The sequence below is a fragment of the Pogoniulus pusillus genome, chromosome 15 (genome assembly GCF_015220805.1).
Source record: "Pogoniulus pusillus isolate bPogPus1 chromosome 15, bPogPus1.pri, whole genome shotgun sequence".
NCBI classification, from domain to species: domain Eukaryota; kingdom Metazoa; phylum Chordata; class Aves; order Piciformes; family Lybiidae; genus Pogoniulus; species Pogoniulus pusillus.
In genome coordinates, this window is record NC_087278.1 from 16381626 (window position 1) to 16408339 (window position 26714).

General features: G+C 40.5%; 1 protein-coding gene across 3 annotated transcripts in view; it reads left to right on the forward strand.

The window, feature by feature from the left end:
* The window catches only part of DGKI (diacylglycerol kinase iota), a 238706-nt gene that overhangs the window by 97923 nt on the left and 114069 nt on the right, over nucleotides 1-26714 (forward strand). Inside the window, exons 5-15 of one of the 3 annotated variants that reach the window (XM_064155536.1) lie at nucleotides 722-778; nucleotides 1684-1749; nucleotides 8349-8420; nucleotides 9050-9166; nucleotides 14878-14973; nucleotides 15275-15349; nucleotides 16499-16594; nucleotides 18287-18369; nucleotides 19719-19779; nucleotides 25464-25577; nucleotides 26153-26290. In XM_064155536.1, the coding sequence (XP_064011606.1) occupies nucleotides 722-778; nucleotides 1684-1749; nucleotides 8349-8420; nucleotides 9050-9166; nucleotides 14878-14973; nucleotides 15275-15349; nucleotides 16499-16594; nucleotides 18287-18369; nucleotides 19719-19779; nucleotides 25464-25577; nucleotides 26153-26290 (975 nt within the window). The remainder of the gene's footprint in view (nucleotides 1-721; nucleotides 779-1683; nucleotides 1750-8348; nucleotides 8421-9049; nucleotides 9167-14877; nucleotides 14974-15274; nucleotides 15350-16498; nucleotides 16595-18286; nucleotides 18370-19718; nucleotides 19780-25463; nucleotides 25578-26152; nucleotides 26291-26714) is intronic. The other 2 variants (XM_064155533.1, XM_064155535.1) reach the window with 2 other exon arrangements.

The window sequence follows — 26714 nt, forward strand, 5'->3', positions numbered from 1 at the left end:
TTAAATTTTGGAAGTTCAATCCCTCTACCTTTAGAATAAAAGCATATCTATGCAGAATCCATAGGTATTCTTTGAAAGATATTCACCTCAAGCTCGAATTTATTTTATTTAGTGTATCCTTACCTCACCTTATTTAGTGTATCCTTACCTCACCTTATTTAGTGTATCCTTACCTCACCTTATTTAGTGTATCCTTTAGACTTTTCCCATGTCTCTCACTTAATTTGCTATATATTTCTCTCTCCCTCCAGCTCTTATTCTTCTTTCTTTTCTCAAAAGATCTTCCTTTTTTTCCCCTCATAGGACTCCCTTGTGGTTTCTCATTACTGTTGTTGTTTGGTTGGTGGCTTTTTTTTCAAAAAATAAGTTTTTCAAATTTACCTTCACCTTCCTAAAAATATTTTTCTCTTCGTGGAAGCTTGCTTTCCTCTTCTATCTGAAGGAGGCAACAGCACAGCATGAGGCAGCACAATGCTCTTTAAATGGTTTGTGGTTGGATAAAAGCAGCCCAATCCAAGCAAAAGATAGAAATTAAGGGTAATTTATGTAGTTTATTTCATGTGAATGAAGATTTCTCCACAAATTAGACCTTACAGAGTTAGATTTCAAACTCATATTAACATTTGAGATCTCATCTTTGGAAGTCTGCCCTGGACCAACATATTGGAATAAATTCTGTTACAGCTCACTTCCAGCTCTAACGCCTTTGTTTTAATACCAGATTAACTTTCGCTGCAAACCAACTTTTCGAGAAGGAGGCTCCAGATGTCCAAGAGAAGTAAGTAATGGACAAATAGTGATTACTTTTCATTTGATTTGTGCAGTGAGTAGCGTGGGGCTGCAGCAGTGCTTTTAGAGTCAGATGAATCTTGAGCAGAGTATTGGGTCCCAGTGAGTCCCTTCCCAGTATAACTTAAAATGACTTCTAGATGAGGCACTCCATTACTTACACTGACATGTGTAATTTCATCTTTCTGTTGTCTTTTTTCCCATTTATTCATCTCTCTCTCTCTGTGTATGTGTTGTATTTGTTTGAGGATTTTTTTGAGTAAAACATTTTTTTTTCTTCCTGACCTTTGAAATAGTGTTTGATTTCCACACACACACCCCACCCCAATCCATTTCACTCTCGTTCAGCTTGCCTTGCCTTTGCCTGCAGCAAGTAGGGGCAGAAATAAGGGCAGCATTCCTGCTGCCTCCCAGGATGCAAGCAGTCCAAATAGGGATAAAAGATTCATTCAATCATTGCTCCATGCTTCCCTCTTTCTCTTCTCGTTGCATTGACTGGCGATTTGTGCCATTGTAAGGCTGTATTTACAAGCAGAATAGAGGGGGCCTTTCAGTGAGACTGCACACAGCAGTGTTTGGGAACTTCTGTGTTTGGGTAATGATTGTCTCCACATCATATAATGAACTTTTTTCTTTTTATAAAAGCATATTTAAAGACTAGTTTTGGCTGTGTTTCAGCATGAATAAGGAACACCATCTCATCCTTATTACTCCCCCAGTTTTGATTGTGTTTGGAGTTTCCCAAGGGAACTGCTGCATTTTGTTCCAGGAAATTATAGCATTGGCTGAAAGGACCTTTCCTTTTGTGTCTCTAAATTAATTTCATGTAGATGGTACTGCTGAGTGAAAGTTACCACTGCTTCCTATAACCCATCTCTTGTCCTCCTTCTGCAGAACTTTGTTCGACATCACTGGGTGCACAGGCGGAGACAGGAGGGGAAGTGCAAGCAGTGTGGAAAGGTAAGATTTCCAGCATAGCACAGTCAGAACACTGGGCACTTAGGAATTTGGGGTAGCTAGTAGGTCCTTCTAGTTGCTGACATTTTTCTGTCCAAAACACAGCCTTTTTTAAGAGCTGATGACAAACCTGATATTTTGAATGGTAGCAATCCTGTCTCCCATGTAACATTTTAGTTGTTTCAAACCTGTCACTTAAGAGTTTTTCCTGATGCTCCATAACTCTTGTATTGGAAGAGATGGTGAGAAAATGCTCTCAAACTCCACCCTCCATACATTTCATGATGTATAAGAACTCATTTCTTTTTCATCCAGGTGAGGAAAAAAAGATAGCTTTGTAGCTTTTAGCTGTTATCAATTACTTGCCACCTGGGATCAGCAGAGAAATCAGACTATTTTTTTTCCTTTACAAAATAAAATGCAAGAATGTCCAGATGATGACCTGGCAACCAGTTTGTGACTGAAACTAAAGGATGAATGCAAAGCAATCCTTTCCTCATAATATTTCAGTTACCAGTGGCTTAAGGATTTTCTAAGGCTGAGAATGCATCTTGGACCATCATGCTAAACAGACATTTTATTTCCACTTGCTGTGGTATCTAAAGCAGTGTGTGTTCATTATCCATATGCAGTGTACAGCTGCATTGGTGCAGAACTGCATGTTTTCCCTGCATAGGATTGAAATGTATAATATTTAAAATTGGGGTTTATTTTTTTGTTATTTTAGCAGATATCACTTTCCAAGTGCTTCTATTGCTATCTATATTTCAGTTGCAATAATACCTGACTCTCCTATGGTAATGTTGTATTAGAATAAACTTGGTGAGCATTAAAAAGGGACTAACTATCATAGGAAAATACATGCCAAAGAAAACTAATATTAGTAGCACTAAGAATTACATGAAAATATTTGTTATTTGTAAATACATTTGAGAATCACAGAATGAAAGGGGTTGGAAAGGATCTCTGGAGACATTCAGTCCAACCTGCCATAGTAGGTTCACCTAAAGCAGATTGGACAGAATAGCATCCAGGCAGATATTGAATGACTCCAGAAATGGAGACTCTACCACATCTCTGGGCAGGCTGTTGCAGTGCTCCATTCACCACCCTCAACGTAAAGAATTTCCTCCTTCATGTTTATTTAGATGGAACTTCCTATGTTCAAGTGTATGCTCCTTACTTCTTGTCCTGACTCCAAGTGCCACTGAACTTGGGAGCCTAAACTGGAAGCAACAAACACAGTGAAAGGCTCACAAGGCTTTGAGCAACTTGATCTAGTGCTGGGTGTCTGTGCTCACTGCAGCAGAGTTGGACCAGGTGACTTTTGAAGGCCCCTTCCAACCCAATCCATTCTATGCTCCTACAGTATGAAGCATAGTAATCTCCATGTGCTTTGTTTGTGCCCATAGGTTATATCTGATCCCAGACTCTGATCCACTTTATTTAGATTGTAATCACCGGCACAGGCTGGGAAATCAGGTGCTCTTTTCCTTCAGATGTATTTCCATTAGTATGCACAACTGACTATCTCTACAGGAGCACCTCCTGTATTTTGTGTGTTGTACAGGAATTCAGTACCTGTGACTCAGGGCTGATCAGTTACTGTTAGGCTGATATTCTCACAAAGGTGAAATTAATTTCTTACCCCAAAGTTTCAAAGCTTGTGCAGAAGACCTTCTTGCATGAGCCAAGAGCAAGATAACTGCAGTTTTCCCTCTCGCTGAAAGCAGGCAGAAGACATGATCTCTGGAGGAATGTGGAGGGCTCTAGTGTTTCCATCTGATAAGTCTTAATCCAATCTCACCATGACCTGTAGTGAATTGCACTATTTTATCAGCTCCTCTATTTGTAAAGCTAACTTTGAAATAATTGCTATCTTACTTCAAACATGTATCCTCAGGAAGAGCTAGCTCACATTTGTAAGGCAATTTGAGGAAGAAAAGTGGTGCTTTATTGCTATTTGTCATTAATACGTTTTTATTGCTGTATCATTTTCTCTAATGACTCCCTAAAACCCAAATGGCTCACTGAATAAATGAAGAACAGTCCATCCAGAACCAGACAAGCTGCTCAGTCCATATGCTTAAAATGCACCACTGATGGGCTGTGGAATTAACATCCTGAATTTTAGGATTTATTAGTGAAGGCTTTGGGAGAGAAGAATTTATCCCTTGAGTGTTTCAGAGCAGAACAAAACAAATCACTGCATGCCCATGAGAGGCAGAAATAATTTGTTTTTAATACACTTTGGGACAAGAAAGTGAGATTTGTGACAAATATTAAGAATCACTAGTATGAGTGAATGAGAACAATACTTTGTCCAGTATCAGAACTCTCTTCTACCACTCATATCACACATACTATGACTCTGTTCTTGTGCCCACAGTGAATGTCAGGCTAGATCTGCCCAACAAGAAGTAGCTTTTGGCTTGTCTTTGTGAAGTCATGTGAGCTTGCTCCATTACTAAAGCACAGTATGGTAAATTATGAAGAAGCTACTAATTTACATTTCTCTGGATGTAAACTCTGATAAGGATTAAAAAAAAATGTAGACAGAGGTGACACAAGCATCTTTAGTAGTAGGTCTTAGTTGATGGTGTCATCCATTTAGCAAACTGGCTTGAATATGTGCTAAGGACACTTGAAAAAAGCAAGTGCACTTCTGTATGGCTGCAGAGAGGTAGAGACTTCTCCTCTTCAGACTGCTTATAGGGCTGTCTTCAGCTACCATGTATGGAAAGACTGTAGCTCAGTCCCTCACTTATCAAGATCAGTGCATCTCTGAGTGATTTTTCAGTTCTTTTAGTTCTCCTTGGTGTGCTTGACATTGCCATTCTATTAATCACTAAAAGGCTCATATTTCCTGCAGTCATCCATCTTAGTTCTCTCAACCTGGTTAATTCTATGATTCTATCTTCTTGTTTGTTTTCATAGTAACTAGGATAAGAAAGACCTTACTTATAAAAGCAGTGAGGCTGTGTCCTTTTAAGTGTTACTAAATCACACTATATCTCTGCACTGGGTCTTGGGCATTGCCCAGCATGTAGGAGGCTTAGGTAACATTCAGCTTGTCAAAAAGAAAACTGCCTCACAAATTTGTGACTTGGTAGCAAGGCTGAATTAGAAAATTCTGGGTCGTGACAGGGGCATTTAATGTAGTAGAGAGCCTGATAGAAGCTAAGGAATAGAGGACCTAGACAACTGCAAATATGAAATTGAAGCAGTAAAAGTGACTGACAAACTGCTCAAAGTTCTAGACTCTCCATTTCTGCAGCCATTAACCAACATCAATTCCAGTGCCAGAGCAGTGGTGGGAAAGCCTTGGTAATGGCTTGCTGAGGTGTGCTTTGGATTTGGTTTGCTCAGGGCTTTCTGGGGTTACTTGGAGGCTTTCTATGGGCAGAAGAACCCCAGGGACAGGGCAGGACTGGCGAGGGCTGTCCTCAACATGCCTGCTCAGAAAGTGATGTGTCTGGGGGGTGTAGCCAGGGAACCATGCAAAATATCAATGCTCATTAGCATGAGACCCTCCTTGCAACACAAGAGCAGTGGTGGGAAAGTCTTCTTGCTGGAATGCAGCGAGTAGTGCATGGGGGGTGGAGAAAAATGAAACGACCACAACCCAAACCCCCAAACCTAACCTACTCACCTATAAACCACATCACCATAGCAGATAAGCATTGTGGTCTCCATCCAGCAGAAGGAGGGCAAACTCTTGGTGCCAGCTAAGATGGAGATGGGAACACAGATAGAGGATGAAATGAAGCAGGCTGTGATGTGGACTGAATGCCTTAGTCTCTCCTCAGTACCAGGGAATTGTATGTGCTGGTAGATTCTCTACTCAAAAGAGCAGCACAGCTGGAAGATGAGGTTGAAAGATTAAAGGATGAAGTTCACAGGCTTAGAAGAACCAGGGAAGCAGAAGATGAGATAGACAAGTGGTGTCAGGCTCTGGCAGCCCTGATGGAGAGGCAGGATTACCCATTAAAAGATACTGAGGGTCAAGTATCCCCTGTATCCATCCCTTAACAAATTGAGGCCAGTAACTTAAAGGAAATTAAGGAGTGGAGGCAAGTCCATGGTCAAGGCAGTAAACAAACTCCTGCCTTGTCCACCTCCCACCCCCTTGAAATCTCCCTACCCCCTCAACAAGGGGCTGTGGCAACAAGTTCCCATCCTATGTGGTGGAAGTGTTGCTTCAGTTCTTAACAGTGCCCCCCCAGGTGCCCTTGCAGAACAGGTTTGATGCCTTGCAGGTATGATCTGCCAGCAAGGAAAGTGAATCATCTGGCTTGGAGAAATTCCCAAAGTTAAGGAAGCCTAAACCCACCATACAAACATCTTACATCAAAAAAAAGAGAAGAGTCTTTGTCATAGGAGACTCTCTTTTGAAGGGAACACAAAGCCCAATATGCAGACCTGACCCACTCCAAAAGGAGGTCTGCTGTCTACCGGGGGCCCAGGTCAAGGATGTGATAAGAAGGCTTCCCTTCCTGGTATGGCCCACAAATTACTGCCCGTTGTTAACTTTCCAGATAGGCTATGATGACCTTGAGGGAAGAAAATCAAAGGCTATAAAGGGACAACTCAGGCCTTGGGTCAACTGGTCAAGGGAGAGAGTGCACAGGTAATATTCTATTCTATCCTCCCTGTTGGAGGGGCTAACCCAGAAAGAATGAGAACTACCAGTGGAGGTAGACTACCTTGACCTTAGCAAGGCCTTTGACACCGTCTTCCATGACATCCTAGTGAGCAAGCTGAGGAAGTGTGGGATGGAAGAGCAGACAGTGAGGTGTGTTAGGAACTGATTGCAAGATAGAGCTCAAAGAGTGGTGATCAATGGTGCTAGGTCCAGATGAAGAGCTGTAACCAGTGGAGTCCCCCAGGGATCAGTTCTGGGTCGAGTGCTGTTCAATATCTTCATCAATGACATTGATGAGGGCACAGAGTGTCTGCTCAGCAAGTTTGCTGACAACACCAAGCTGGGAGGCTTGGATCATACAGCTGAAGGCTGTTCGGCCATCCAGAGAGAGCTGGGCACAGAGGAACCAGGTGAAGTTCAACAAGGACAAGTGCAGAGTCCTGCATCTGGGAAGGAATAATAAACTGCACCAGTACAGGCTGGGAGGTGATCTGCTGGAAAGCAGTCCTGTGGAGGACTGGGGGTCCTGGAGGATAACAATTTAACCATGGCACAGCAATGTGCTCTTGTGGCCAAGAAGGCCAATGGGATCCTGAGGTGTATCAGGGAGAGTGTGTCCAGCAGATCAAGGGAGGTTCTCCTCCCCCTCTACTCTGCCCTGGTGAGACCTCATCTTGAATACTGTGTTCAGTTTCGGGCTCCCCAGTTTAAGAGGGACAGGGATCTGCTGGAGAGGGACCAGCAGAGGGCTATGAGGATGATTAGGAGACTGGATGGCATGGCTTATGAGGAGAGGCTGAGGGACCTGGGGCTTTTTAGTCTGGAGAAGAGAAAAGTGACAAGAGATTTAGTAAATGTTCATAGACATCTGAGGGTTGGGTGTCAGGAGGTGGGGGATGGGCTCTGCTCACGACTCTGCTCACTTGCTCCCTGTGAGAAGACAAGGAGCAATGGGCATAAGTTGCAGCACAGGAGATTCCACCTCAACACAAAGGGGAACTTCTTTACTGTAAGGGACACAGAACACTAGAACAGGCTCCCCAGAGAGGTTGTGGAGTCTCTTTCTCGGAGACTTTCAAGGCCTGTCTGAATGCATTCCTCTGTGATAGATTGTGTGGTACTGCTCTGTCAGGGAGGTTGGACTCAGTGATGTCCTTGGGTCCCTTCCAACCCCTAATATCCTGTGCATTCTATTTCTGGCTGAAATAAGGCCTAACTGAACTTAAATTTCTAGATTGTAAATTACCATTTGTTACCTGTGCTACGTACAAGAAGGCTGTACATGTCCCAGTGCTCTTTTCCAGTCTTAGAAGTTATAGAAAAGTGATATGTGTGCTGAAATTGCATTCTACAAAATGAAGCTCTTCTGTAGGAGAATAAAGTCTAATATTTACTGCTGCTGGTGTACTTTTCTTCCTTTTTGAAAAGGTAAAGAAATACTTTCTTTGCTGTATTTAACCTGAACCAGACCACCTTGCTTTTCTGGTGCTTATTAAAAAGATTTTGATCCAAGTCAGCTCAAAACAATAAACTTAGTTTCCCAGTGAGAACATTTCCATGTCAACTTTTCAACTGATTCCACTGTGTATTAAAAGTAAAAATCCTGCTTATGTCTTTAGAGCAGGAAAAACTGCTGTGAGAAAATATTTTGTTCAACAGAAAATCTGAATCTGTCAGGTCTGTAGAAATCCATTAAAACAGACATTCCATCTCTAGTTCTTCTTCCATCATTTCTAATTATGAACTCTAAAAAAGCACAACATTTTTGAGAAATGCTTTCAGAAGTGTGTGAAAATGTCCCAGTTGAAGAACTTTTTCTATGAATCCTGCCACAGCTTTGTTGCCACCCCTTCAGTGAACTGATTTAGCCTATCACAGTCACCTGGCAGCAGCTAAGGGTGTACATTTTCTTGTATTCAGAAGGAATTTAATCTGTTTCCCCCACTTTTTATTCTAGGGCTTTCAGCAAAAATTCTCCTTCCATAGTAAAGAGATTGTGGCCATCAGTTGTTCCTGGTGCAAGCTGGCGGTAAGTGAATAGTGAGGAGAGAGGTAGCAACTTCAAGAGGCCACACTGCGAGCAATTTACTTTTTCTTGGCACTCAGTGGTCCCCCTCTGTGAAGCACCCTCAGTTTTGCCATTTCTGTTTCCTTTGCTCAAAGACACTATGCCTTCACCTAACTGACGCAGCTCCTCAAGGAAAAGTTTTGTTGCACCATGTAGTTGCTGGCTACCTCCCATTTATGTGCTGCTGCTGCTGCTAGCTCAGGCGGCCAAAAGGCTCCTTCATACATACTGATACATCAAACTAGGTTGTGGTCTTCAGTCTCGATCTGTGTTTAAGTGGGAGTGGTTGTTTTGGGGGGAAGGGTTTGGTTTTTTTTTAATTGTTGTTCATTTGTGTTGGGCTATAATTTTTTTTGTGTGTTTTGTTTTTTTCTTTTTAAATTTTTTTTCTTTTTTTTTTCCTTAAGTCATGCCTAGGGAATATTACCTTTAGATATATGTTCCTAAAAGTCTGCTGCTTGAAGGACTTGAAGATGGTAGAGTTGGGAATGTTGCCGCAGCTTTTGTGCCGTCACTCTCCTCTTCCTCTCCATGCTTTCCCTTTGTCTTTTTGCCCTCTTTATTGACTCTTGTGTTTTCCTCTCTTCCAGTTTCATAACAAAGTCACCTGTTTCATGCTACATCACATTGAGGAGCCATGTTCCCTGGGGGCTCATGCTGCTGTCATTGTGCCTCCCACCTGGATCATTAAGGTGAAGAAATCTCAGGTAACTGCATGCTGATGTCTGTTTCTGAAGCTGTATGGCTGTGCCATTCAGTACTCCTTCACTAAGGCATGCTCATTCAACCCTGTCTCTACCCCTGGAACCTAGCATACATCCATGGTGATTATGAACCTATATCCCCCTGACCCTTCATCCAACCTTTCAGTACATTTCCCTGTTTGGGACCATTAGCAACAAAAGTGACTTTTGTTCTGAGTAAATCCAGCTCAGATTTGTTCCTGTGAGTTCAGTGAGCTTACTGCAAGAAGTCCCTTGTGATGTAGGCAGCTGAGCATGTTTCATTAAATAGAGCTGACAAAATACAGGGGAAAATTGTCCACAAACATTCCCTTGAACTCTGCAGAATTCACTTTGAAGAACTGGCTGTGGCTGTACTGGCACCCCTCTGAATTTGCCATCAATGGATATTTAAATGATCAGGTGTTACTTACATCAGTGCTTGCTGAATGTCAGCAGTAAGCCCATGTGATCATTTACTTGTAGGTAGCAAGCAATAGACTTCAAGGATTTTGAACTGGATGTGATATATCTAATAGAATATTATGCACTTTGCGAGCACAATAGGGAGAAAAGGTATCCAAAAGGGAGCTGGCCAAAAATTAAGAGAGGATTCATATTGTGCAAGAAATACTTTTGCTTTGGAAGTCTGTTTTCATTCCAGGTTGAAATGAAAGAAAAAAAGCCAAACCCTGGGCACACCAGGGAGTCAGAAATGCTGGTATATATATCCTGAAATAAGGTTTATTTCAGAAGCACTGGAACAATTTTTTGTTTGTTTTTTCAAATGAATAGTGGCTGGGATGTTGAAACTTCCCACTCATATTTTCTTGTACTTGTCCTCCATTAATAGGAATGCTGGTTTTGTAGGTTAGTGATGTGTGGTTGTTAACATCCATCCTTGAGGAGTGACCCAGAACTTTCTGGCTGTGTGTCCTTGTCAGAAAGAAGCAAAAACAAATCAGCCTTTAGGCAAAATGATATGACAAAATTAGTCCAAATAAACTCTTATTGTAACACTGCTCATTTTTTCAGTTCCAAACTGTCAGATTTGTGCATGAGCAAGCTGGCTATTAAAGATGAGAGGAAGGGAAAATATACATACAGAGCAAAAACGTACATGTAGAGTAATCAAAAAGTCAACCGAGGAGACCACTATTTCTCCTTTGAGTCTAGAGAGAGTAGGTCAGATTCTTATCCACATCCACTCTAAGAAAACAGATTTATTTAGCAGTCTTATCTTTTCCCCTACATTCTTTCTTCTCTGTTAGTTCTACTCCATCCTCCCCCAGAGAAATCTTTTTTTCCTCTGTTGTTGAAGAATCTGGTTGAATCCTTGGCAGGGACTTAATTCCCCTGGCTTGTTTTCAGTGTGTGTGGTATTTGATAGGTGTATCCATGTCTGACATTATTAAACAAAAGTGTCTTCAATCTTGTAACTTCTATTTAATTTGTGGTTTTAAAAGTATATTTGACACTTGTAAATTTGATTTGATATCAGGTTAAAGAAGGCTACCCTTGTTAAGTTTTTGGGTTTGTGTGGTTTTTTTAAAGAGAATTTTCTTCTTTTTTGTCCATTACTTTTTTTTTCCCAGAAAAGTATAAATAAAAAAAATTCTCATCTAGTAAAAATTTCTCATGTTACATTAAAAGCATAAGTCTTTTACTTTTGTATGCCTGACTCGTGAACAGAGAGGCAGTACTTCAATATTCCCTTTCTGTCACGTCTTGAATCCTTGAAATCCATGGTCAATAGTATGCAAAAAACATATCTTGAATAATTGAAGCATTAGACACATCAAAATTATATTTGGCACAAACAATGGGCAAATTTCCATGAAACTTCTTACCAGTATCCATTACAGTATTAGTTCTGGGGAATGCATCCTTATTGTTGGAGGAAATACTGATGCATCTTCCAGATTTTTGGCACAAGTCTTGTTTTCTTACTTTTTTTTTTTTTTTTTTTTTTTTTTTTTTTTTTTATGGGACATATTTTCTCCTCTCCTGTTGTTTCTGGCCAGCTCTCCTTTTGTTTGTTATGACACTCTTCACCCTGTGTGAGTGTTCTGTAAATACTCGCTACATTCAATCCACAGAATGCAAACATAATATTGACAAATATGTATAGCCAGCAATCTGGTTTTTTGCATATTCCACAATTAGAATCAATTTGGATAGAAGCCTTTTTGATTATAAAAGATTTCCTCAACTGCAAGGAATTATTTATATTGGTCACAGGCAACATCTGAACTGAATTCTCTACTTATATGAAATTGATTTTAGTGGTACCTTCATCTATTTGTTGGTTGTTTCCTTTAAACAAATAAGATGGCTTTTGTAGCAAAATCTTTTCACTGATTTTTGATTTTAAATTTTATTGCTACAAAAATGATTTTCCATACTTGTTTTGTACAACATGGGTCACCACCTTTCAAACAGCTTGAATAAAGAGCACACTCCATCTCTGATTGCCAGCAACGTTGTAGTAGTGAAGTGTCGTGGTGTAATTGGTTAAGGACAAATCTCTTCTGGCAACTTATATTTCAAATGCGAAGGTTTTGCTTCTTGCAAGCAATTGATTGCAAGATGAAGAATATCCATAATGATTCAAATAGCTTTGGGATTGGTGGTAGCCCTGTATGTAGTGACCATTTACATGAATGAAAAACTCAATACCTATTCCACGCTATTCATAATGTGAACTTCTGTAACTTTTTTAACTGAATTCCAGTGTTTCTGTACTGTGTTAGCAGAACTTTGATACTAGCTCTGGGATTTAAATCAATTCCATCTTCTAGATTGTGAAATTAGGTCAATCCTGTTGACTGGTGCCATTTTGTTGTAGGTAAGGTTTGGGAGCCCAGGTGTTAGGTCTAGGAATGGACTTTCTGTGTGCTTATGTTGTTGGAAATGTAAATAAGGAGGATCTGACTGATGAGCTTACTGATTCAGTCTGCCTTCTGTGTGGGAAGACAAAGGTAGTAACCGTAAAATCCCAAGTGTTTTCTGTTCAAGGTGAGTAAAGATGGTGTTTCCTTGTCCTCTTTTTGAGGGCCTTGAAAAAGTACTAGTGGATATTTACTTTTCTGGATTTATTTCCTCAATTGCTGAGTGCAGATGGCTTGTCTGACAGTGGCATGTGAATGACCAGAAGATGGTCTAGATTGACCTTAAAAGAAGGTTTTCATTAGTTCAGTCATTTGAAGCCTGACTCTCTAAAAGCTTTGAAAATGAAGGCTGAAATGTTGTAAAGGAAAAGGTTGGCAGAGTCCATTGGATTTCTCTGAGGTAGTCTGTGGCACTCACACCACTCAGCACACTGGACGAGAAGGACCTCAATTCTCCTGTTTATCTAGCTAAGCTTACTGAGAACTATGCTGATAATTCAATAATACCAAAATCTCTTTAAAGATGGCCAAACTGACATCCACAGAGGAGAGGTTTCCTCTCTAGACGCAAATTAGGATTTACATATGGTACCCATTTGAAGGTATGCTTTACTACTGGATACTATGCTGCATAACAGTATGCACTTATGAAATATTCATCACCTTGTTATGTGGACAAGGTGGTATACATCCTTTTCTTCAATGTGCAAAGGCTGCTGGTTACTCTTGGCTGTTATTCTTCTGCATGTTTGCAAAGAGATATGTTTAAGCAGCTTTTTTGCTTTACATCTGCTATGGACATGCAGTTGCAATCATTATAGCACAGCTTTTAGTTTTTCTTAATGCTACAGTTGTGGGCATGTTTAAAAAGAAAAATGAAATAACATAGTTGCAGTGTAGCATATTTTAGTATCTTTTGAGTGGGGAAAAGAAAATTCTTATAATCTTGAAAGGAGGGCTAGATTAAATTTTTTTTGTCTAATATAGCTGTATACCTCTCCTGACCACAGCCATAGGCAAGAAAATAAATACATTGTAATGGAATTTAATGGCAACTATATTTAGACATTCTTTAATTTTTTTTTTAAACCAGTTAGGATTTTTTTGGCTTTTTCCAGAAGAACTTCACTGGGTGTAGGTTCTCCATTTGGAGGACATTATGACAAGTACAGTCCTTCCAGAGGTATAATTTAAGTATTTGTCTAGTACAATACCTCGTCTGAGTTACAGAATAATATTGTCAAGCAGAATTCCCTGCACTTTACCAACAAGAGAAATAGACAGAATTCTATACCTGAACAGAATGAAGCACAGGAAAAGCATCTTGATATGCTCATGAACTTTCAGCAGGGTGCTCGCAAGGCTGAGCATAGACTGGACTTCCTCTCTCTTTTCTGACTTTTACTCCACTGAGAACAGCTGAGGAACTAGGCTAAGGCCCTCATGGGAGGAAGCATTAAGAGTCCAGTTCCTATCTTTCTACAGATAGAAGGTTCTTGTCTGTCTGATTACTGAGCTAGGGCAATGAAAGAGCATGCAGATGGTATTGCAAATGCACTTGAACAGTCAGTGTGGTCTTCATGTTTTTTCATGCTCTCCAGATCATCTTGTGTCAAGAGTAGGGATGAGTACAAAAGGTTCCTCAGCTGGTTTCTCAAAATCTGGTCTAGAAGGGCAAATGTCCTGTAAATGCTCTACAGAGCTGTCTTGACTTCAGTATTTTCAGTAAGCAACAAGACATGACTCTACTTGGAATCACAATGAATGTTGAGAGGTGACAAAAAGCTTGGGGCCTTGTACTTTACAGCAGGCTTCTTGTGGTCTGTGTGAAAAAGGACAAAACCTTCAGCTATTTGAGTTAGACAACAGTGATTCTAAAGTTCTCAGATGTGGAAACACAGTTCCATATCTGTTGTATAGCACTGAAGTTTTGAAATTCTGGAATTTTTTGGTAGGTAATAAACAGGATCCAATAGCTATTCTTGTTAATGGTATTTAGCAAGCAGAATTAAGAACAGACACCAATGCTTACAGATTTGATGATCTCTGGCCATTGACTTTTTTGCTAGTGATACACTTTTGAATAAGGTCAGAACAGAAATGAAATTTTGGATGAGCTGAGTGATGTTGTTTACACTCTTAAAGCCAGGGGAAAAAAAAGGGAAATCAATTCCCCTTATTACTTTATTTCCTGATGAATGCTAGACTGGAAATTAATTGAAGGCTAGACTGAAAGTTAAAATAGTGAGAAAATATTTACAATGTTTCCTAAACCACAGAATTTCAATCATATGGAAACGCTGAATGTTTCCTGCAGTTACAGCTTCAGTTACTGAATTAAAATAATAAGATAAATTTCCCCTTTTTGGACTGTTCTTATCACCTGAGAGCACTTTTTGGTTCTGTATCATTGACTGACCAGGCTGTTGTCTGCCTGGAGAATAACTTTGATGGAAGTTCTATTTGAATAGGTTCTGCAAAAATACAAGCCTTATGGGTTTTATTCTGTGTTAAGAGATATCGTTGCTTAAAAAACAAAGCCAACGGAAACCCCACAAACACCTCCTTCACTCAAATCCTTAAGTGTTAACAATTCCATTTGCTCCTTAGCAGATAATTACACAAGGTTCTTGATAGGCTGGAACTGATTCCACAGTGCCAGCATCATATGCCATGGTGGCCTACGTTATGTTGAATCATAATGGTTGCCAGAGCTAAAACTTGTTGTTTTCTTTCCTCAAAACAAAACAAAAAAAACATGAAAAAGTCTCATTTATCATGTTTTTTTATTACATCTTTATGCAGGTGGTCTCCATACCAGGAGACGAGCCTGATTGGGCAGGAGACTGGAGCCCCGAAGGGGAAATGGGCGTCTCCTACCCCTATTGGGAGGGTTGGCAGGTACAACATGTGGTGTTATGTGAGTCTATGGGAGCATCTGATCTTTTTCCCCCCTCACAGCGTGGGAAAGTTTCCAGTTCCAAAGCACCAGTCTGGTCTCCGTGTGTGGCTTTCTCCATAAACGGTGATGTGGAAGTGTATAGCATGCAGCGCATGTAATTTAAATCTTGAGCATGTGCCAGATACTCTTATCATTCTCCAAGTGGACATGCATGGAAGAGCTTCGTAAAGGGGCTCTGTCCGGGCCTGTCTTCTAAATTTTGTTTTGCTTTTCATGTATTCTTTTTTTCTTTTGATCTAGAACTCATTAAAGACTTCAACACGGCGAAAGAAGAGAACATCTTTTAAAAGGAAAGCCAGTAAAAGAGGCAATGAAGTAGGTATTGAAGTGCTTCGGGAACCAGGATCCTTTCTTTTGGATGTCTAAATGCAGGTGTCTAGTTTAACTTCCCCCTCCCACAGTGTTTAATATATATTATCCATCTTATTGGATCTGTCATGAGAAGAAATTTGTTTTGATAGAACTGGTATGAGAAATTTTGAGTAGATTGTTTTTTTTAAGAAACAACATACCAGACTCCAGCCTCATGAAGCATCGTACCTATGGGATGTGAGAGACTCAGCTCACACCCCTGATTTTCACTAGACAGAGCAGGGGTGTAAAACTGGTTGTGTGAAATCCATGGTGAATCCCCTGATGGTTTGGTCTAATTTGGGGCTGTCTCCCTAAGGAGATCTCATATTAGAAACATGCCACTTTTGTCAAAATTGACACCAGGCCGCAAAGAGAGAGAAACAGATACATGTTTTGATGATTTGATTTGCCACACAGCTTACAGAAGACCTTCTTTCCAGACCCTACCTAGTGGAGTAGTTATATAGGTCAATAACATCTTCATGAGAAAGGTGAAGGCAGACTCACTTCTGCATTACTAGGGCTCTTTGGTTAAAGTCCTTGCTTGAGTGGTGGGAGAACTGCAAACCAGAAACTTGAATCTGTGTCTACCATAGCCCAGAAAAGTGCCCTCACTACTGGGCACATTGGTGTGCTGCAGGGATAGGGAGTAGGAAGGCAGTAGTTTTCTCATTGACATGTTATGTTTGACCTGTGGTATTTGTCCAAAGTTGGGAGGACAGCAAAGCCAAAATTCAAGAGCAAGATGTCTGTAAACAAGTGCTGATACAACTTGCCTGTTGGATGTAATTAATGAAATGACTGGCTTGGCTCATTCTATTTTCCATTTGATTTTTTTTGTATTGCAAACAGCACTTTCTCTGACACATTATTTACTCTGTGTGAATAATTACTGCTTTGGGAAGTGACATTGAATAAAATTGTGAAATGATTTTGTGCAGGCAATAACTGATTTTCCTCCACACACCACTCTCTCACTGTATTTATGTGGCTGCACTATTCCCACTACCTGAGGTAGTTTTGTTGGAGATAAGTTGGGTCTCCTGTGTGTGTTACACCCAACAAAGGTGCATAGTTTGTGCAAAATTATTTCTTGCTTCTTTTTCTCAGGATAACAAAGGTCGGCCATTTGTGATAAAGCCTATCTCCTCTCCACTCATGAAGCCACTGCTGGTTTTTGTCAATCCAAAAAGTGGAGGGAACCAGGTGAGAACATCACATGGATCCAGGTCACAAAGTTTTAGTTTAACAACAGTGTTTCTGCAGATGACACTAGCTCTTTTTGCAGTCACATAGGAGGAATTCTATGTCTAAACTGCAGTTCTCAGAAGTCATGTCTGTTGAATGCCTTTTCCATTACAGTAGAACTGGATGGACATAATGAATACTCGAGTATCTGAGCAGTTGTGTTCCTATCTTCAGATTCTTGAGAGCAATGGAAAATGATTTTCAGAAGGTTTAATATTTTCACAGAAAATTTAGATGGATAATGAAGTCTTAGACATTTCTCATATGCAAAAGTGACTAAATTATACTAGAAAAGCCTAGTGAAATTAGTGAATGTGAAATGACACATTCCTATGGCATTTAAAAAAATCCCTAGTTTTATACTGTACCACAGAGAACCAAGTTTCAGCAACTTCAGACTCCTCTCTTAGAGTTCTTGGAATTAAAACTTAACCAGGTTAGTTCTGCCACTTTCTGAATATCAAATAATCAGAGTGCCTTCTTATAAACAGGACCTTCTAGTTGAAGATGGAAGATTGATGTAAGGTAGAACAGAGGCCTGCAGCACACAGAAAATAGGATAGCCATTGCTCATTTTCTCCTCTGTCAGAAGAATTAGGGAAGATGTTAAACAAAACTGCTAAGACTGATTGGAAACAAAGAAAAAGATTCTCTCTGAGTGTAGTTCAACTGCAAAACTTTTTGATTAGGATATTGTGGATGTTGGAAGTTTACAAGAACTGAAGGATAGATTTGGAAGAGAAAATCCTGAAGGTTATTCATGTCCTGTACCTTTTCCTGGCTCAAGGGTACTACAAACTCTAAATAGTTGAGAATAAAGGGTTACCTACACATTTATTTCCCCTGTTCCTGTACCTTTTCCTAGGCACTTTGCTATTCTCGCTTACTCACTTTGGTAAGGTGTCATACAGAAGAGCCATCCCTCAGGACACACTGAAAATTCCTAACTCACACCCACAGGCCACGTCTGAAAGGCATTTTAAAAATACTTTGGAATACAAGCTTGCCCCATAGGATTCTTAGCCCTTTTCTTCTAGTAAGACATCTTGCCACTTTGTGTTTGGGCAGAGAATAAAGGAGTGAATTGTGTATTTTGGGATGGCCATACTTCTCTGGAGTGAGGGAGCATTAGGGCCACTGTGGCCCATAGAGAGAAACCCCTTCGTGAGATGGTAAAGTTATGAGTGTTCGTGGTGGTGGTCAAAGCTGTGTCACTTCTTGGATGTTGGATGAAACACTGTAAATATGATAGAGACTTTACCCTCAAGCTTGTTCATCATCTTGTTGTGAATGGCTGAGGGTGATGTGGGACAACAGAGGTGTCTTGTTGCATGTGGCAGAGAGGCAGAAGAACAGGTGGCTGTGGGAGCTGAACATTTGGTCTATTCCCAAATGCATGTTCTTATGAGCCATTAGCTATGTTGTTAAATCTAGGCTACACGTACACAGGTGCACCCTGCCCAGACCAGTGGGTTGCTATCCTATAAAGCAGTCACCTCCCGTTTCACTTTCTAGTTTGTCTTTCTCTTGATTAGTTCATTTTATTTGACAGAAAAGCAATCCAAATATAATGAATAATGACCACTCTTATTTCTAATAATCACCAAATTATTCCTAATTTCCCTTCCTTTGATTTTTCTCTCTTTCCAGGGCACCAAGGTTCTCCAAATGTTTATGTGGTATCTGAATCCACGCCAAGTCTTTGATCTTTCTCAGGAAGGGCCAAGAGATGCGTAAGTTCTCAAACCTTCAGCACTGTGGACTGTAATTCTTTCTCTGGTCAGAAAACCAGACAAATTTCTAGGTTGGATACACTAGTAGACTGTGTGTGATATTTATGTACCTGGGCTTCGGTAGCAGTGTGGAGGGCTGCAGTGGTGGCTTCTGTGAGAAGAGATTAGGAGCTATCAACGTGTCAGAGCCAGTTCCAGATGGCTCTAAGACAGAGCCACCTTGATCACAATACCAGACCATTCCCTAATGGTTGAGAATTAGGGAGTGAGGCTGCCTCCAGATTTCCATACATGACAGCATCATGCAATTATCTCTGCTTGCTGAATACTTAGCTTAGCTTATCTGGGTAGGAGCTGAAGTATAAGCCCCTTCCAAGGGAAGGAGGACCTGTCTTTAAAGGGCTGACTCTCCCCTCAAACCACTCTATGTTACTTGAGATAAGGATAATTGCTTCACTTAACCTTCTATTCAGAGTTACTTTCACAAACTAGAAAGCACAAAAATAAAGTAATAGTGTGAAAAACCAAATATTTACTTGTGTAAGAATCTACTATTCAAGGCAAACAAGACTTAAAAAAAAATCATAATGTATAGAAGCTTTAAGGTACAGATACAGTTTTAAGAACTATGTAATGGAGTTGGAGGAGGATTAGATTCTCTGATCACTCAGCTCTCTACATGTGAATGTACCTACCTTCATCAAGACTAATTTATGCAACTGAAAGAGCAGGTCTTCAACAGGCACTCTTTAGCCTCTGCTATTGGTATCTTAGATGATAAAAAAAGGTTACCAGCTGAAGGATTTGCCATGTTGCATGTGTCTCAGAAATAGCAACTCAGCAAACCCTGATAGGGAACATGGCATTTTGTTTAAAAACATTAATATTGATAGTTGTTTGCTTTAGGATAAGAGAAATGTGATTTTTGTCATCTTCAGAGGGAACATGCAAATCTGGGGTTTTAGGTTTAGCAGAGGAACATGATAAATTGATAAAATAATTGTCAGGCAGTGCTGTCTAATCACACAGCAAGACTCCATTTCATATCCTAGTGGTTTTGTGTGAGTGTGGAAACGGAGTGTAGGTGAAACGAGACACAGGGCTGAGATAGGCTTGGGGCTGATGCTGCTTGTGGCTGTCAGACTTGCTGCCTTCTCACTACCAATGCTCTTGCTAGCAGTGAATCTAAAAAATATTTTATTTTTCTGTCTCTATTTGCAACTTCAGTAATAAATATTTCTAACTGCAATAAGCAGTGGTTAAACTGTCACTTAGCAAAATGTGTTAAAACTGCCTGTATTACTCTCCTGACTTTCCCCCTTTTTTCCCCCTTTCCCTCCACTGAGTAGGCTGGAGTTGTACAGAAAAGTGCCAAACCTGCGGATCCTGGCCTGTGGTGGGGATGGGACGGTAAGTGGTCAGTGCCTCTCAGCTCCATGGTTATTGCCCAAATGGTTAAAGTCCTCATAGTTGTGGCTTTCCCACTTTGCAATGCCAGCAGAGCCAGATAATGTACCTTATGTTTGCCAAAACTACTTTTGGAATTGTAATTTTCTGTGTGTCCTGGTCCATGTAGTGATGAGGCCAGATCCTAATGTCCAAAGTCCTATGTGTTTTATGCATAAAGATTTGGTACACCTGAAAAAAAATCACAAAGACTAACTTTGCTGGCCTCCTCTCACTGTTCACACAGATGGCTCTACTGAGAATCTAGCAGGTTAAGTTAGTGTCTGGCAATCATTAAATCTTAATTTCTGCTCCTTCTGTCTGAGTACAGTCAAATAAGGTTTCCTATGTGCCTAAATAAAATGATTAAGGCTGAGAGATCTGGGGCTGTTTAGTCTGGAGAAGAGATGACTGAGAGGAGATCTTAATAACATTTAAAAATCCCTGAAATGTGGGTTCTAAGAAGAAGCTAGTGTGATGGTTTAGGAGTTACCCCCTGACACACACACAATGAAATCACCCTGACAGATTCAGCTGGCTGGAAGTTAAGGAATGAAGCAATATTTACAGCTTATCGCAATTTACAAGCATATACACACACAAATACTTACAGTTACATACAAGTTAAAAGTAATACAGAAACACAATACCCCTCACTAGAAATCAGATTGCCAGGAGGCTACCGACCCAAACCTCCTCCCCACACTCTCACCTCTTTTCCTCCCTTCGGAAATAACCAGATCAGTCCACATATATCTCATGTGATAAATCTGGAGAGATCTGAGGTGAGATGTCAAAGAGATGACAAAGAGCTTAGAGGAAAAAAGGTTAGATCGGATTAAAGAGTTAAGGCAGATGCAACCACACAGACCAGACTGCCAGAGAAAAGAAGAACCGAGACCTGAGAAGTGAATATCTTATCTATATTTTGACTAGTTGTGTTTCTCAGCAGAAGAATGAGTGATATAGGGACTGTTTTGCCCCTTTCTTCTTACAGCTAAGCATTTAATTTCTCTCAGTAAAATATTCCAGTTAGCCTCAAACCAGCACAGCTAGTCTCTTTTCAATAGTGTCCTGGGACAGGAACAGGGGCGATGGATACAAACTATAACAAAGTCAGTTCCACTTTTACATGAAGGAAAATTCTGTACTGTCAGTGTGACAGGGTGCTGCATCAGGCTGACTGGAGCGGTTGTGAAGTTTTCTCCTCTACAGCCTTTGAAGACTTGTCTGGATGCATTTCTGTGTATCCTGCTTTAGGTGATTCTGCTTTGGAAAGGGAGTTGGATTTGAAGATCTTCTGAGCTCCCTTCCAACCTCTTCAATTCTATGTTTCTATGTTTTTTCCTGTACAAAGCCCAGGATCTAGATATAGGATTTTTCTCTGCTACTGAGTCTCTGTGTTTTATGGATAAGCAATTAGGGTCAGATCTTCAAAGGATGTAAGTACCTCCAGTAGGAGACAGCCTCTGCAATTCAGGGTCTGAAGGATGTGATGGGTAAAGGAGGTGTTACAACTGCATTACTCTTTCCAGCACTTAGGAATATCATAAATCTCAGTCTCTGAGTGCTTTAAGGGTCAGCTTCTCAACTGTGTTTATCTCTGTGAAGATCAGTTCCCCAAACACACATTTGATAGTAGTTGTAACATTAATTATGGTAAGCAAAATGCATTATTGCTTGAAAGGCGAAGTGACTGCCCACAACAGATACATGTAGATATTTAGGGCATGGGGAAGGACTTTTATTTTACTTATTTTTATTTTGAAGACAAATCCCCACCCTTAACCCATCTCTGCTTGAATTTCTGGGGGAACTTTCTGTTGAGATTCTGTGGGTACTTTTAAACACCTAGATGTAGGGTTGCAATCTGAAAGAAAAACACTTGTGGTTAGACTTCGGTTTTGCTGGTGCTTGGGGAAATAAGATATTAGCATTACTGCATTCTGAACTTGCCTTCGGAAACGTACCATGTGTTGCTTTAGTAGGAGGCATAAACTGCAAAAAGGGTGTTGCAGTGCGATTCAGAAAGCCTTTCATCTGTCTGAGGAAGCCAATGTTTTAATAGAGGGGGTGGGCAAGTTTGATCCCTAAAGTATCAAAGTAGAAGTCAATACCACTCCCTCGCGTGTGACCAGCCTTTGCTTTCCCCTTTGCTGAGCAGTGCAAACGACAGGTGGCAGCACCTTCTCAATAGGACGAGCAGCGCTCCGCTGCTAGCTCTGCTGCTGCTCTGCTTGAGGCAAATTAGTACCTAGTTATTCCCAAAGCTATTACTTCTAGAAATGAAAAATCTGTCTCGAACGCACTTTGTGAATATTCAGTGAGAGCAGATGTTACCTTGCATTACTGAGGTGAATCAGAACTTATTGTAACTTTTTCACTGTCGCTGCTTGCTGCTCCTTTCCAGGGCTTAAATGAAAACCTCTGTTTTCAAAGCAGTCAGGAGCTTTCTGTTTACAGTCTGTGTCATCCTTGATTGTAAAACTAATCTGCAAGGTTTAGAAACGAACTCATACTGAATAGCAATGTTGTATTTGTAAATTAGTAATTTGAAGTTTCTGTTTATCAGCTAAAAGCATTTGCAAAAGTGGTAGGTATTGTAATGTTAACTTGTACCAGTGGGAGGCTGAGGCACAGATATAAAGTCAATGACGGTGAAAGAGAACACTTTTAGCTTAAAGTCCTGGCCCGGTGATGGTACAAAAAGTCTTTATTTCTCCTGTTATCAATAGAGAGGGATAGAAGGTTACTAACCCCTGAAAATCCCTTAAGGACTCCATTTTGTCCTACTGTGGTGTCTATGCTGAGCTTTAGTACCTTTAGCTCATGAGAGCTGTGATTCAGATGACTGTTAATAGACAATGAGCTCTAATATGAGATTACTTCCCAGATGAATGAGTCAATAATTGGACAAATGGTTATGATAAATAACTGTCTGATAAATGATGTTTATACAAAGCAAAGTTGACCATTTGAGACTTGGAGAAAGACATACACCTGGCATCTTCTACAATATCAAGGTGGTTACTCATCAGACCACTCCTACTGCAGTCATTCAAGTACCAGCTGTTCCCAATGCCTGAATTATGCTCAGTGTCTTTCATTAAGCCTCAGTATTATCCCAGTTTGGTTAAAAGTCTGTTTGAAGTCATAGTAATATTAGTTGAGGGAGGAATAATCTTGTCCGGCTACAGTCAGGATTTCAGATTTCTGTCCAATTTCCACTAAAGGCTCCATCTTTCAACACTGGCAGCACAGCTTCCGTCCAGGATTGTAAACATAACACTCTTTTTAAGGTGAGAAGTAGTTTAAGGAATAGTCCTATTTGAGGTCCAGATGGACAGTGGAGCTCAGGAAAGCTGGACATTGTTTAAGAAGGAATTCTTAAAGGTGCAGGAGCAGACTAGTCCCATGTGCTGAAAGACTAGTAGGTGGGGAAGACCATTTATCCACAGTCCTGGCTGACTGGGGAGGTCCCAGTTGTCTGGATGTTAGCAACTGTGGTGCTCATCTATGAAAAGGACTGGAAGGAGGAGGATCCAGGGAACTCTCAGTCTGATCTCAATACTGGGGAATGTTATGGAACAGATTATGCTGAGTGCAATTATGCAGTATGTGCAGGGCAACTGAGTGATTAGGCCCAGTTGTCATGGGTTTATGAAATGCAGGTGCTGCTTAGATCACTAACCTGATCTCTTTTGTGTGTGACAAGGTAACCTGATTAGTGGATGAGGGAAGGCTATGGACGTTGTTTACATTAGTAAAGCTTTTGACACCACATCCCACAGCATCCTCCCAGAGAAACTTGGCCATTCATGGCTTGAATCTTACATATGCTTTGTTGGGTTAAAAACTGGCAAGATTTCTGGGCAAAAAGAGTTGCAATGAATGAAATGAAATCCACTTGGCTGCTGGTCACAAGTGATGCTCCCTGGGGCTCAGTATTGAGGTGAACTCTCTTCAATACCTCCGGATTGATAAGTAAGTTTATAGATGATGCCGAGCTAGGCAGGACTGTTGATCTGCTTAAGGGTAGGAAGGTTTTACAGAGGAACCTGTACAAGTTGGATTGATGAGCTGAGGCCAGTTGTGTGAATTTGTTAGGCCAAGTACCAGGTCCTCTACTTGTGTCACAAACCTGTGCTATGCTACAGGCTTGGAGAAGAGTGGCTGGAAAGCTGCCTGATGGAAAAGGCCCTGGGGTGTTGGCAGACTGCTCAGGTGGCCAAAGTGGCCAACAGCATCCTGGTCTGTATCAGAAATAGTGTGGCCAGAGGGAATAAGCCCTCTGAGGACTGACAGAGGGAACTAGAATTAGTCTGGAGGAAAGCAAGCTGAGGGGAGACTTTATTACTCTAAACAAGTACCTGATAGGAGGGGAGTGAGAGTTGGTCTGTTCTACCAAGTAGCAAGTGACAAGCTGAAATTAAATCACCTCAAAGTGTGTCAGGAAAGGTTTATATTGGATATTAGGAAAAGATTTCTTCACTGGAAGGGTTGTCAAGCATCAGAATGTGCTGCTTAGGGAAGTAGTTGAATCATCATCCCAGGAAATATTTAGAAGACATGTAAATGCAGTGCTTAGAGGTGTGGTTTAGCAGCAGACTTGGTAGAGTTAACAATTGGTCTTGGTGATTTTAAAGGTCTTTTCTAGCCTAAGCATTTCCATGATTCTATGATTCTTTTCTGGCAAGAATTTAAGTCATAAAATGTTTGATGACACTTCAGCAACAATTCTTCCCCCCCTCGGAAATTACTATTTAATAAACCCAAAATATTTTGTAGTAATTTGTTCCTTCTGATTAGATTTCTGTTTGAAAACTTTGTGTAGTACAGAATAGGGACAAGAGAAGTAATTCTCTAAAATAACAAATAGATTTTGAAGCACAGGAGCTAGATTAATTGTTTCAACTCAAAGACTGAACATTAGAGTTTGTCTCTTATTCTAGTCTTTAAGGTTTTTTTAAATATCTTTATATGTATGTGTTTACATACATATGAATAGAATGCATTTGTGTTATATATATTTTGTGCTTTGTACTGAGTGAAATAATTCAGCACTCAGGTCTCTTGTTTGATGAATAGGAGACCTGTGGGCAAGCCCATGCCTTACGTTATTTGAACACTGTTACAGGACATACTCTGATATACCTTGCTCTTGTAATGTGTCTCTTGCATCTATGTTCATAACAGTTGTCAAAGGTTTAGCTTCCTTTAGCATTAAAAATGACTGAAAAATGTTACATTATTCATTTTATTCTTCACTCATTTTTACATGCAGTGTTTTTCATGCAATATTTAGGTAGCTTTATACAGGTCTAATCTTAGGTGTTTTCATTTCCTGCTTAAAGAAAGGCAACTTGTTTGCTCCTTCTTCTCAGTATCTCTGTGTGCTGCTAGCAACAGCCAGTGTTTACATCCCATTGCTTCTGCTTGCACAAAAGCTTCAATGCAAACTGCTACACCTGTTCTCCAAAAGGTGGAGCTTCAGATGCGGCAGTTGCAGTTGTAGAGTTAAATTTTACTCTCCTCAGTTTTCCTTCTCCCTTCGCTTGATCTTCTCTGTAAAGGGAATATGATCACAATGTGCTTTTTTCCTCTTTCATCTTCCTGACTAACACTTCTCTGCATTTGCCATCTTATAGGTGGGCTGGATCCTGTCTATCCTCGATGAGCTACAACTCAGCCCCCCACCTCCTGTGGCTGTCCTTCCCCTTGGCACTGGGAATGACCTTGCCCGCACCCTCAACTGGGGTGGGGTAAGCAGTGACTGGGGTATCTTTAGTTGTGGGCTCTTTGTTTGCTACTCTGATTCAGTTGTAGAGGCTGGAAAATTCATTTTGCCTAAAATGGCAGGCAGGATTGTGTCCAAGTTCTGCTTCAGTTAGGCACAACAATTTGGTTCAGTTTCTAGTATGGGATCTTGAATTATTAATGATGAAGTTGTAGTAAAAGTGTATATAGATGTATTTGTCTGATATTTCATGTCATCTAAGGAGAAGTATATGCAGACTTCTAATTTAAACACAGTTTGAACTCTATTTCTCTTTATTTTTCTCTGACTACTCCACTGGAGTTATTCTGAGCAAGGCAAAATATACTTTGAGTTCCTCTCCATATGGTCTTGTTTTGCCTGCTCAAAGACTTGTGTGTGTGTTAGCCAATAGCTTGTTAAAATGCTTGATATATCAAAACATAGCAATATGTTATCAGGAACATTTGGTCTGATGTTTTAGTCCTGTGGGAAAGGAGGGTAGTCTGCCAGGTAGTTGGCGAACAATTTGTTTTATTTTCACTCTGTGTGGTTCATAACCTGGTGATAATTTGTTCTCAGGGCTATACAGATGAGCCAGTGTCCAAGATCCTGTGCCATGTAGAAGATGGAACAATCGTCCAACTGGACCGCTGGAATCTCCAGGTTGAGCGCAACCCTGATTTGCCACAAGATGAGCTGGAGGATGGAGCACGTAAGGTTAGAGCCTTCTTTTCCCCAGGGATGTTATAGGATGCTTCAGAGCATCTTTGCAGCACCATAGATGGCACAAGTAGGAAAGCTCTAAAACTTTTTTTTAGTGCCTCTCTTAAGTGATACATCTCTTCCTTTTACTTTTATCATATATTGCCTTTTGTAACTCCCAGAGTTGGAGAATATTTCAGCAGAAATAAATCCTGGGGAAAAAATCCCTAGTACTTTATTTGAAAGGTTATTATTATTTTTCCCTAATTAATCTGAAGTTGCAGGAGGAGCAACCCCTTGACTAGAATCCATTCCAGAATTAGACAAAACGTACAAAAAAGCAGGCAAATGTTATTGGTATTGTGATGGTTTGGGTGTTCCCCAGCCCCCCCACACTTTAGGAATCACCCAGACTGGACTCAGACGGCTCTGGAAATAT